Source organism: Branchiostoma lanceolatum, chromosome 5, assembly GCF_035083965.1.
Source record: "Branchiostoma lanceolatum isolate klBraLanc5 chromosome 5, klBraLanc5.hap2, whole genome shotgun sequence".
Classification (NCBI taxonomy): Eukaryota; Metazoa; Chordata; class Leptocardii; order Amphioxiformes; family Branchiostomatidae; genus Branchiostoma; species Branchiostoma lanceolatum.
This window is the reverse complement of record NC_089726.1, coordinates 7,922,359-7,933,945: the sequence shown is the minus strand read 5'-3', so window position 1 is coordinate 7,933,945 and position 11,587 is coordinate 7,922,359. Positions and strand designations below refer to the sequence as shown.

Here is an 11,587-nt window from a genome sequence, read left to right as displayed (position 1 = left end):
AATCTAAAAGCAGAACGAAAAGCATTTTAAAACAGCCCAACACAACTTTGAGGCCATGGGGAACAACAAAGTTGTCAATCACCTTATCCTAACTGTCAAACAGGTGAAAGTTGAATTTGTCTTCTAGTATTGGCATAAAAGTTAATTTTTTGTTGGCATCTACAATTATCTTTTCTTTGGTTGACTTCAAGACCAACTTTTGATACCCTTCTTATTCTGCTGTAGTACTGTGCGAAGCCTTCTTTGACCATCAGCTTGCATTCTGGGTGTGGTTTAAACCAACCAACTCGTAGGCAGGTCTAGAGCGGCCACAAAGTGCACCCATTGTACCTGTACAAACACACAACAGGGCCATAGAAAAACCCTGAAGAGGTGGGTGGGGATTGCAAGCCAGCTGTGCTTCAGTTCCTGCCAGCTTTTTTCAATAAAATTACTTGTACTCCACCTTTTTAAAACGCACTTCAAGATTGGTAAAAATCAAGTACACACTTCAGAAGCAGTTGGCATGTTCTTGACATTACGCAATTGTAGAAACCTCTTAAAATGCTTTATTCTACAAAGGACAAGCTTGAGAGTGCTAGTGCTGGGGTCATGGACTCTTGTAGTTCTAGTGGTCTACTTCAGCAACCAACTATGCAGCTATGACCACTGTCATAAAAAGGTGCATTTTCCTTTTCTAAAAAGTAACAAGGTCAGTTTAATCACTTTTCATTTTAACAGATCCTTATCTTGTGCAAGATCCATCTTGTTTACCCAGACATTGGAACACTGTTAGTCAAGTCTTCATTGTGACTCCTGAAAGCTTGAAAGGCCACAGACTGCAGGTGCAAATGACAGAGATGCTATGCTAAATCTCCAAGCAGATGTACAAATGTAGGGTCCAGCTCAGTCTCGGAGTCTTTTATGCATGTTTTCCTGGCATTTAGAATGCCTTCTAGTAGCTATAGTGCACCTTTTTACTCTCTTTGCCTTCCCTTGCACAGTACTGATGTGCTAAATGCCACAAAAACACATGTAACATAGAGACTGAGTTGGACCATATATATCTGGCTCTTCTATATCATACCACTGGTCATTGTGTAGCTCAATGGGGGGAGGGGCACACAGAAATTTCTTAATTCTCTTCTTCACCCAATATCCCCCCTTCTGTGACAAATAGATTCGTAAGGGTAGTTAACTTTGTACAGCCACAGTTAGAACGTGGAGACCTGACCTGTCAAGTGCCGCCTGTTTTTTGCCCCTGATCCAAGACATCTGAACTTTCAGATAGCAATGCTATCTCGTACCAGTAGAAACAGCACATAAAATGTCTACAATGGCTTACATATTGCCTGGAGTGAGGAGACAAGGACTTAAAAGTACACATAAGGTTGGGAAGAGCATAGTAGTAGGAACATTGGACTTTTACCTGGCAACCTCTACTACCTTCCCCAAGACTCCATTCTGGCTCTAGGGAAGGTAGCTGAGGAGTGAGATAAATATCCTCTAGGTTCTGCCTCAAGAAACTAATTTTTCTGACACATTGTACATGCTTTGAGTGGCTGGCACACTGGTAGGAAACATGAGGGAATTCACCTGGCAAGTACCCCAGCATAATATACATCCAATCTGTATCCCTTTCACCTCTGTAAGACCTTCTAGTTATGAAAAGAATAAATCATGCCGTACAATGTCATCTCCACAGATATGCATGAATGATACGCATTTTATGGACTTGCCCAACTGACGGTTGTTCATAATTCTCATTCAAACTCCCTTCAATACCTTGACCTTCGCAAAATGAAATATGAATTTTTCTTTAGTTATACACAGACCAATTAGATAGACTATTACATCTGTCATACGTCCATGACCATGTCCTTAGACAACCTTGTCCTTAAATGGTACACCATAACGTACCAAGCCAGGCCAGGAATCTGTTTCATAGCTCATTTATTTTCAAGTAGGAGACTTAGTTTATACTCAAGTCAGTGGCTTCTAGCCAAAAGACTGGTTTACCTTGCATCTGAAAATGACTCAGTAAGCCAATTCTAACAGACAAGAACAAAGAATAACTGGGTAAGTTTTTTTACTTCATGTAATTTACATGTGATACAATCACTCAGTATTTCAGAGATAACAGAATGGCTCTGAGGCAACCAAGAGCAATGCAACTACACGTACATTGTCTTCTCGTTCCCGATAGCTATCGATTCATCCTTTGAATTTCTGAAAGATTTCTAACACTATATCCTTATTTTGTCTCCAATAGATTTATATTGCTTCTTTCATCTGAGTGATACCTAAAGTTACATGTCCACTGTAGTAGCATACAGCAAGCTCAGACAGATATATTACTTTCAGAACACACAGCGAAAATACTCGTACATGTCATGTATTCTGTAGCTTTATCTTTAGCGAACAGACGTCACGTTTGCATGTCAATGATCCCAGCATTCCTGCGACAGTTCTGACAGTTAGTCACATGCAGGGTGTCACTAATAGGTGCACTCTGCCACCCGAGTGGTAAGAGGAGTCACTTCCGCACCATGTAGCCAAGGATGATGGACTGTCTGGCGCTCATTTACTGGCTTTCGTCCAAGTCCGTGCTGTTGCCATGGAGACCGGATCTGTGGATGTCTCCTCATCGATTGTGTCGTCCAATTTGAAACTGATGACCATTACATAATAGAAGACAAGTCTTTCACACTACTCATTGTCTATTCTCTATAAGAATGAAAAGAAACCTGGCACTGTTTAATATTTAAAGCGCCCAGTCTTGTCCCATGAACAGTTATTAAGAATGTTGCAGGGCTTAGGCTTGAAAAGATTGGACCTGACAGATGTTTGTCTTTGGAATACAAGATGTTCAAAAAGACGTTTTCCAAACTTGCTTTAAGAAGTAGCAAGTATCTGTATAAGTTTCCAACTGCGGTATTTTTGAGCAACATGTGATGTAATACATAAATGTACATGAACAGCTTAGCTGTCACCATAAAAGCTGTCTCTTTTCCAACAACGATGTATATAGATGTCAACTACAAATGTATATTACGTGGGTTATCATGTAGATTTTGTTCAATTTTAGAACTTAATTCAGTTGTCAGCGACAAAATTTCTACAAACATTTATTTGAAGCTTAGTTGTCTTTCATTTTACAACTTATTGGCTTGAAATTTTTTCAATACAAAGAAAACAGGCATTATTTTTACTGGCCAAAGAAAAAGATTTGTGAGGTAAAGAGGTTGCTCCCTCACACTACAAAAATGTATGTAATGATTTTTCTGATACTTATAGTTTCTGAGTGTCCTACGAACACACAAAAACGTTAAATTAGCAAAAATCATATTCAAAACATTGAAAAACAAAACAAACTGAAATCGTAAAGTTTGCAAGACCCTCATGCATGTCGACACTACTTTCAGACACCCCTTGTTGGAGAGAAGAACTTTGCATTGTTCACAAATAACAAACACAGAAAACACAAAACAAAAAGACTTACTGGCATAACTTTGGTACGTAATTCGGAAGTCTGTACTTCTTTGGCTTCTTAAACAGCTAAGCTGACATAAGAGCATAGAGCGAGTATATAATTATATTTTCATATATATAACCAGGCAATACTCCCTGATTTTTAACAGCAGAGCAGGTTCTGTAGGGTCGCGCGCCATCTACTCCCCGGAGCGACAGCACACGCGAGACGAACACTGGAGGTTCTGACACCCGCTGGCGGTATCGGAGAAAGGCCCGTCCGTGATGTTGTCGCAGTAGAAGAACTGCTCGTGGTCGAGGGAGAGGCAGTTGTCGGCGAGCGCGGCTAGCCCCTCGGCCGTGATGTTGAGGCAGCCGGAGAGGTCCAGGTGTGTCAGCTGAGGGAGGCCACCATGGGACGCCAGGGAACTGTAGGGACCAGGTTTACAATGATTACTATTTGTTTAGTTGGTAACAAAGAAAATTTAAACAAAATTTTACCACCATTTCTAAACAATACCCAGTTCCTTCTTGGTCCACTTCAAACAAATAAAGTTTTAAGTACCATTATTTGCATATGGCTCTGTGAAACCTCTGAAACATTAGCCCAAACTCAGCAGCATGTGTGCAATGCCACCTGGTGACCACATACCAAACTGCAGTTACTGCAGGCATCCATGGAACCACAGCATCACCTGTCATCTGTATTACAAACTGCATGTAATCTCTTACCACAAACCCTTACATCACTGCTAGTAGTAGTAGTACTGTCCTTGCTTTTACTAATTTTAGAGCTAGGGTTCATAGGGAACCAGTCAGAAACAAAATTCCCTAATGGGCCCTTTGGATTAACAATTACCTTGTAGCTTTGCATGTCAACACAGTGCTTCTAATTTCTTTGTTTTCTTAGTGTAGGGCATCCAAACAGCACCCTGACATTGCTAGCTAATAGCCTGGTACTATCCTTATAACTATCATACAGAGTCTGTAATAAACTACTAGTACTTGTATTTCAAAACTGTTCATCAAAACACAGAATAAAACAGACACTGACATAAACCACGGCTCCTCTATCAGCCAATACCTACCCAAGCCCCTCATCTGTGATTTGGTAGCATCCTGACAGGTCCAGGTAGGCCAGGCCTCTGGTCACATCCTCAGCTTCATCAAAGTCTTTGTCCACATCCCCATTGTTGGGGGGACAGTTGTTAGTCCTTTTGCCAACATTATCATTGTCGGCATAATCATTGTCTTTGTTATTCTTGCGGCGACTGTTATCTCTTGCATTTTTGTCACCTTGGAATGGGCGGTTCCCCTCTTGAGACATGCAACAAGTCCAAGCAGATGCGATGTCATTATTGGGAGGGGAGGGGGGTGATCTCTTCTGCTCAGAACCACAACAAGTCCTTTGGTACTGAGCAGGGGTTTCGGAAACACAAAAAGTCCTTTCCGAAAAGCCCTCACAGCACTCAATGTCTTCGAACTGGCTGCTGCTTTGGGCACAGCCGGTGTGGCAGGGCACAGGGAAGTCTGCAGCAGTGATGTCACTGCTGTAACGTGCGCCCGAGTTGCCTTCAGTGTTAGAGAAGTCGCAGCAGATGTACTTGGAGGCTTCCTTGCGCTTCTTGTTCTCTGCAGAATGTGCTACGCTGGGGCTGTCTGAGGTGAGACGTCCGAGCCCGTTGGACAGCCGGACGAGGGTCAAGTCTGTGATGTTTACGCAGCCTGAGAGGTCGAGGTGACGGAGCTTTCTTCCTGCACCACGCTTTCCAAGCCTAATAGAGGACAAAGGAAACAAACCTTAATCACTAGCAACTAGAGGAAGAAAGTTCAGAGTTTGCCCAGACATGACCAGAAACCAGAGGAACAAAGTTCAATCTTAACTCTATGCATGAATACAAACCAGGGGAACACAGTTTAAAGTTTACTCCATGCATGACTAGAAAACCAGGGGAAGAAAATTCACATTTGAAATGTTGATTTACATGAGATATTTAGAATTTCTAACAGGGAATACATGCTGACTCAAATAACTTTAGGATCTTAGTAGTGAAACAGTAGATGAGACAATTTTCTTACCCCTTGAAGGCAACATCCGACACATTGGTGTGAGACAGGTCCAAGTACTCCAGGTTAGGGCAGCTCACAATCAGCTTGTACACCTGTAGAAAGAAACAACCAAAAGATAACAAAGGTTCGTAATCAAGTTATGGAAAGTGGTTGTAACATTGTACATTATTGTAAAAGATATATAGAAAGGACAATACAGCAAATTCATATTGTAGAATATTTGGGTGTAAAAATGTTTTAAAACCTTTTTAAGAAATACTCTATGGACCAACTACAAAAGAATTGGCATCCCTGGAGTTGACAAACTTACCAGTCCGTTGGTGAGTCCTCTGCTGCCCCTCAGCACCAGAGATTGGACAGAGCGGTTCACATGGGGGAGGAGGTTTCTCACCATGGACGTTAACATCTTAGCCTCCCGCTGGATACAGGCAGCTTTAACACAGGGGCACATGGGTTTAGGTATGGACACTTCAAGCAACTTTAAGTTCTAGCAGTCTTAAGTGGGTTGCATATATGACTTGTACTTCAAACTATTTCAGATCAATCTTAAAACCTTTTACACATCTGTAATATACAAGTGAAGAACTTTCTCACACTGCAAAAGACTACAAACTGTAAATGTTGAAATTGTAGTTTCATGTTCATGCTTTTCCAGTGACCTCTTCCCCTTTGAAAATGTTTGTTCTGCTAGCCTGTATTTACACAAGCTCTCGGCCGGAGGTTACTGACCCCCCAGCCCAGGGGATGGCGGTTACAGGACCGACTGGCCACTAGGAGCATGATTCGTCAGGCTATTTGTTCTGCCTTTTACCTGCCTAACCAAGTACTTCAACCCAGAACTTAAAACCACCGCAAACACTCAATTTTCTCCCTATTATGAAATCAAATCACAGCAGACTTAAATGCATTTACAGTATCTAATAAATCCATTTTGAGGACCTTTTCAAACTAATCAGTACTTCCTCAAAAATTTACAAAGCCTCTGAGTCTAATACCTGTGTAGCTGAGATTGCTGGACTCGCTGTTGTCACTCTCTGCTGATTCGTCGAAGTCAGCATCCTCGTCCACGACCACATACAGATCTGTCTCCTCCTCCCCGCCCATGGCCCCGTACATCGGCAGGTCGTCTGGGTCCTCATCCGGAAGGAACCCAAAACGCCAGTCACCTGCAAGATAAAGGTGGTTTGTTCAGATCCTTGTAGTGCCTAGTGGCACATAGGGCAGCAAGTTTCCTTGCTGTTTATGTAGCAAGGCAAATTTCTACAGGAAGGTGCGGCTAGCCCTTCTCTTTAACATGATCAAGGTACCCCCTCGAACATGGGACCTCGATTTCACATCCCTTCTGAAAGGTGGGTGCAGCCCCAACCGAGATGTCCTGCCCGGGATTGAACCGGGGTCTCCCAGTTACCAACTAATTGGAACCAGGAGCTCAACTGTGAGGCTGCTACCAGTTGAGCTACAGGGTCATCCGTAAGATAAAGGTGGAAGCTACAGCAAAATATTCCGATTTCAGTCTTAGAATTTCCATTTGTTAACTAAAAGCTGACAACATCATGGTGTATTGCATAAAAATATAGCATGTTATGCCATAATGTATTGTCAACATTATGATAGTACATTATCTAATTATGACGCCGTGACCTCCTCTACTGTCAAATATAATGAAAAAGAATAAGCAGTGGGAAAAATTTACAGCTCCAGTCTTGCAAGACGAAAGGATGTCAGAAATGAATTTTTAAAAAAAAGGGTAAGAAGACCTTAAACTGGTCTCACCTTGAGCCCATCGTGCCGGATGCATCACCTGCCACAGCTGGCCATCGCGTGCCAGGTCGGACCAGCTGCGACACACCTGGGCACTCCTGCACAGGTCCCGCGGGGACAGGTACGACATCACACGCAGCAGGATCTCTGACGGCAGGGTCTGGATGGGAGACACCTCCACCTGCTCCGGCTCCTGCTGCTGGGCTTCCTCTGCAGAGCAGACTTATTGCAGGATGGCAGTTAGTAAAGTTGCACATGTTGTCTTAAACAGTGGCATACCTCACCTTTAAAGCTGTCATAACTGGCAGTTAGATTACAGAACTTTTACATGCTGTCTTCTTCATTTGTTAAAAGCTATTTTATTCCGTTCCCAACTTGTGCCAAGCAAGTCGTCAGCAATCTCTCGTGTTCGTGCATTTAATGTCGGTGTCAGATCAACCTCAGTCGTTGCTGTTCACTGTTCAGGGGGTGACAATGTCTTGCAAAGCAAATATCACAATCTAAACTGTTCTCAACATTAGGTCCACATTACATGGATATTTGTAAAGAATTACTAACAATCAAGTGAAAGAAACCTATCATAATGCTTGTAGCTGGGACATTCCTGTTATGCTGTCTGTCAAAAGCTTTGACTAATAAATATCAATTTTCTTGGATTGTTCATTCATGCCGGCATCTAAGTAATCCTTTGTCTAAACAACTCATTGTGATTATCTTAACAAGTCATTTTACCTGCAGAGTATTTCCTGGACTTCTTGAGTATCACCAAGTGACCTACAGTTACCTACAATTCGTAATAAACCTCCTACACCTTTCTTCACAGTATAACCCACCTCTACACTTCACAGACTTGTTGTCTTCATCTGATTTCTCCTTGTTCTCCTTGGACTCTGCCTCGTACTTGGACTTGGACAGACAGTGGCGCTTGATCACGAGAGACTTGATGTCCTTGAGTTCCTCGTAGCTGAAGTATTCCATCAGAAGAGGCTGGAACACCTAAGGAGGGAGGGAAACCAATGAGCCTTCACAATGATTGGAAAACAACCACTAGCGGTGCTAAATCTATACCAATAGCGGTTGGTACAACACAAACGTAAAACATTAAATAGTACATGTAGTTGAATGAAACCAATGGAATTTGATCATCAGTCATCCTGAAGTGTATATATATATATATAAGGAAACTATGTATTCGTGTAGACGGCCTCACAAAATATGGTACACTAAGAGAAATGTCATACACTGACATAAAAAAATGTCTAATGATGAATGTTTGATCATCGTTTTAATTAATAGGACATAATTTTACTTAATGGCAGCTTCTAATGAATATTATGTCTAAACTTTATCAAGCTTTCAAGGTCTTAAAACTTATTTAACCCAAAATATTAGATTAGAAATCATCAAATAAGATTTAAAAAAGAGATTGTACGGTTCTTGGTGGCAAATGTTCTAAATGTTGGTACATCAGCCACCAAATCCATAGTGTGTTTTTTGGCACATTTTAGACAGATTAGTTGAAGACGCTTGGTGAGTGTCACTCTACTGCCAGCGAAGGTTTAGTGGAAAAGTGCCCACAACGTCGGGGCATGTCTATGCCCCAACCTATGACAATGCTCTGTTTCGCCACACCGACGACACTAAATAACTTAAAATTTGCTTTTAGAAAATCTGACCTCTTCCTCCTCCTTCATGTGAGGCAGGAAACGTTGGGTGAAGTTCTCCAGTGCGACCTGTAGCTCCTTCCCGTAAGTTGTCATCTCACCCTCCCCCTTTTGCACCAGTCTGTAGCCCTGGGCTACCAGCTCCAACATCTCTGACAGCTGGTTGTGAGAGTGGACCTCACCCACTTGCTCATTTTGAATGGACAGGGCCTAGGGGGAATAGACCGTTGTTTGATGTCTTTGTACAATCTTACACAGGCTTTGACTTGACTTGACAGCCGGTATGTATCTCAGTATCTGTATCCAGTATAACCGCCCTTCAACGAAACACACCAGCCAAACAATCGAAAATGAACATTGAACTGTTTGACTTTGAGGACATTTGAACTGTTTTTCGAACTTTGAACTGTATTTTTGTACTCGGTACCATGCTGTGTCTGAATTAGCTAAAAAGGAATCATGCAGCAACAAAAATGGGAAGTCATTCCAGGATAAACATTTACCTCAAGCCGTCGCTGTAACTTGTTCATGATACAGTCATTCTCAATCTGCTCGTGAATCTTGAACTCTGAGAAAGTTGTCTCAAGACTCTTCAGCAGGTTTCCCAGGTCCCGGTTACTCGAGAAGTCTGTCTTGGACAGCTAAGAAGCAAGGAGATAATAAGTAAGGAAAAACATTCCCACGATAAGAAGTGAACAGTCTTCGGAAGCTTAAAATCATTCTGACAGAGCAAACCCTTTAACCGTGAGTTAGCTTAGCTAAAATAATGTTCATGTTAACTTAATTCCTTCCTTTGTAAGTATGTATGTAGTCATGTTCATTTTAAGACTTTTAACACATTCGCGTACAAAGATAACAACAAAACAATGACACTGCTAAAGATAACAAATATTAAGTACTTCCTTCAAGAGAAAATAAAAGCCTATAGAGATAACGATGGTATTTACGCAACAATTAACGTAAGAAAATTGTTGTTGTTGTTGTTGTTGTCCTTGTTTAACGTCTATTATATCGCTAGACGTGGTCTCTTGGTGCTGTGTTACGCTTGGTTCAGATACGAGGGTATTGTCTCTCTAGGTCTTTAACTCTTGGTCGCTTGTGCTTGCGTGCTGCTGGAAGTGTTTCTAGGAGAGCACATCGAGTCTGTGCGTGCTCTCAATGTACCGGGAGAGAGCTAAGTACATCTGCTTGTTGATTGTCTCAGGGAGGTCTTCTCTCATCCCGGCTAGAGTGACGATATCCGTGTCTCTGCATTCCTCTGCAATGTTGTATGTCTCGTATAAGTTCTCAGCTTCTAGCAGCATGTGTTGTCTTTCCTTTTCGTACCGAGGGCAGTGGTACAGGTAGTGTCTGGTGGTCTATTATTGTGTAACTCATCAACTCTCAATAACATGTGACGTAATTTGATATCGTTTGCAAGGGTGCTTAATTCTGCAAAGAACATATCAAGGTTATGAGGATTGCGTGAGCTACTCAAGGAGACTGTTTTATCTAGATACTTCTAAAAGTTCTTTGGTACATAAAAAGCAGCAACAGTTTGTGAAGTACGTAGCTGCCAGCGCTGCAAGTAAACATCCGTGACAGATCCTGAGATGAAAATGGCGCCCAGCGATGAGGACGCCAAAATCTCCTCTCATCGGATCCCAAATATACCATCTTCCCGACATCAACGCCCAGCAAACATGGTTGCCTTCGGTTCTAGAAGACCTTCTGCAACTCACCTTCTGACAGTAGTAGTTGACAAGCTCCTTCATGCGCCGATGTGGCACTTTAAAGACGTCCACTTCTTCTGGTGGCGCCATGACGATTTCCTTTCCAACACCAACACCTCCGACTTAAACCGCAGATAGTCGCAAAGAACAAATGTGTACAGACTGTTATGAGGCACGCAACTATTCATCAACAATATGGATTATTGTGTGATTTTAGATACAAAAATATCAAGTTTCCAAAAAATATGCTTATTTAGCTAGTGATGGATACAGGTTTTCTAAAACTTTTCTTGGCTTCACTTTGGTACGTTGTGTTTGCATGCGGTGTATGGCGCGTAAGAGGGGCGTTACAGAAAAGGGGTGTATGTAAAATTAGTGCAAGAAAGGACTAACTTTTCTATTTTTATCCAACATTGGGAACAGTATATCATATTTGTACTTGTTTTTCTTACAGCAAATTTTGAAATAACTTAGACCATTGACCCTTATTTGCAAAAAGTTCTTATTCTTTATTTAATATTTCATGCAGTACCCCTATTTTTCGTCTCGTCCATTGACGTCATTAGTTTAGTATTGCCTAGGTGAAGAGTTAATTGTCATAGCTGAGCTTGGCACTGTTGACAAAGTGTTCAGTGTACTTTGAACAGGCAACTTTGCAGGAAAATGTGACAGTTTGAAGCTACAACAATACCTCGAAGTGTGGAGAGTTTTGAAGGTGGGTAATGGCTCAGATCATGCTCAGATATTGACTTTTCGTCGTAAGTAAATTGGGAGATCGACTGAAGCTGAGAAGTAATGGGGAGGGGGGCGAAGGGCCTGGGGACAAGAAAGTCTACGAATGTTCAAACAAGGAAGTTACCAAATTAATGTCGTGTAATGCTGTAAGTAAACTTTGCAGGATCTAGAACTTCAACAGGTAGCCTCCATACA

General features: G+C 41.9%; 2 protein-coding genes across 4 annotated transcripts in view; one reads left to right on the top strand and one right to left on the bottom strand.

The window, feature by feature from the left end:
* Nucleotides 1-2,051: 2,051 nt before the first annotated feature.
* LOC136434772 (F-box/LRR-repeat protein 5-like) lies at nucleotides 2,052-10,800 on the bottom strand. Its single transcript, XM_066427817.1, has 10 exons — nucleotides 10,667-10,800; nucleotides 9,449-9,586; nucleotides 8,958-9,155; nucleotides 8,115-8,277; nucleotides 7,294-7,503; nucleotides 6,516-6,686; nucleotides 5,831-5,952; nucleotides 5,530-5,612; nucleotides 4,539-5,225; nucleotides 2,052-3,879 (listed from the first exon to the last, which is right to left on the bottom strand). Exons 1-10 carry the CDS (start codon nucleotides 10,745-10,747, stop codon nucleotides 3,651-3,653), a joined length of 2,082 nt encoding a protein of 693 aa, XP_066283914.1. The 5' UTR covers nucleotides 10,748-10,800; the 3' UTR covers nucleotides 2,052-3,650.
* Nucleotides 10,801-11,240: 440 nt separating this feature from the next.
* LOC136434770 (trichohyalin-like) overlaps nucleotides 11,241-11,587 on the top strand; it is a 33,117-nt gene continuing 32,770 nt past the window's right edge. For all 3 annotated transcript variants that reach the window (XM_066427813.1, XM_066427814.1, XM_066427812.1), the window contains exon 1: nucleotides 11,241-11,372. The gene's annotated coding sequence lies outside the window, so the exon portion shown is untranslated. The remainder of the gene's footprint in view (nucleotides 11,373-11,587) is intronic.

Excerpts from the sequence above, each read along its gene's own strand:
- LOC136434772 (XM_066427817.1), bottom strand. The coding sequence starts at position 10,747 with ATGGCGCCACCAGAAGAAGTGGACGTCTTTAAAGTGCCACATCGGCGC. Across the intron at positions 6,687-7,293 it reads TCCGGCACGATGGGCTCAAG|GTGACTGGCGTTTTGGGTTC; the intron begins GTGAGACCAGTT and ends TTTATCTTGCAG. Across the intron at positions 5,613-5,830 it reads GAGGACTCACCAACGGACTG|GTGTACAAGCTGATTGTGAG; the intron begins GTAAGTTTGTCA and ends TTCTTTCTACAG.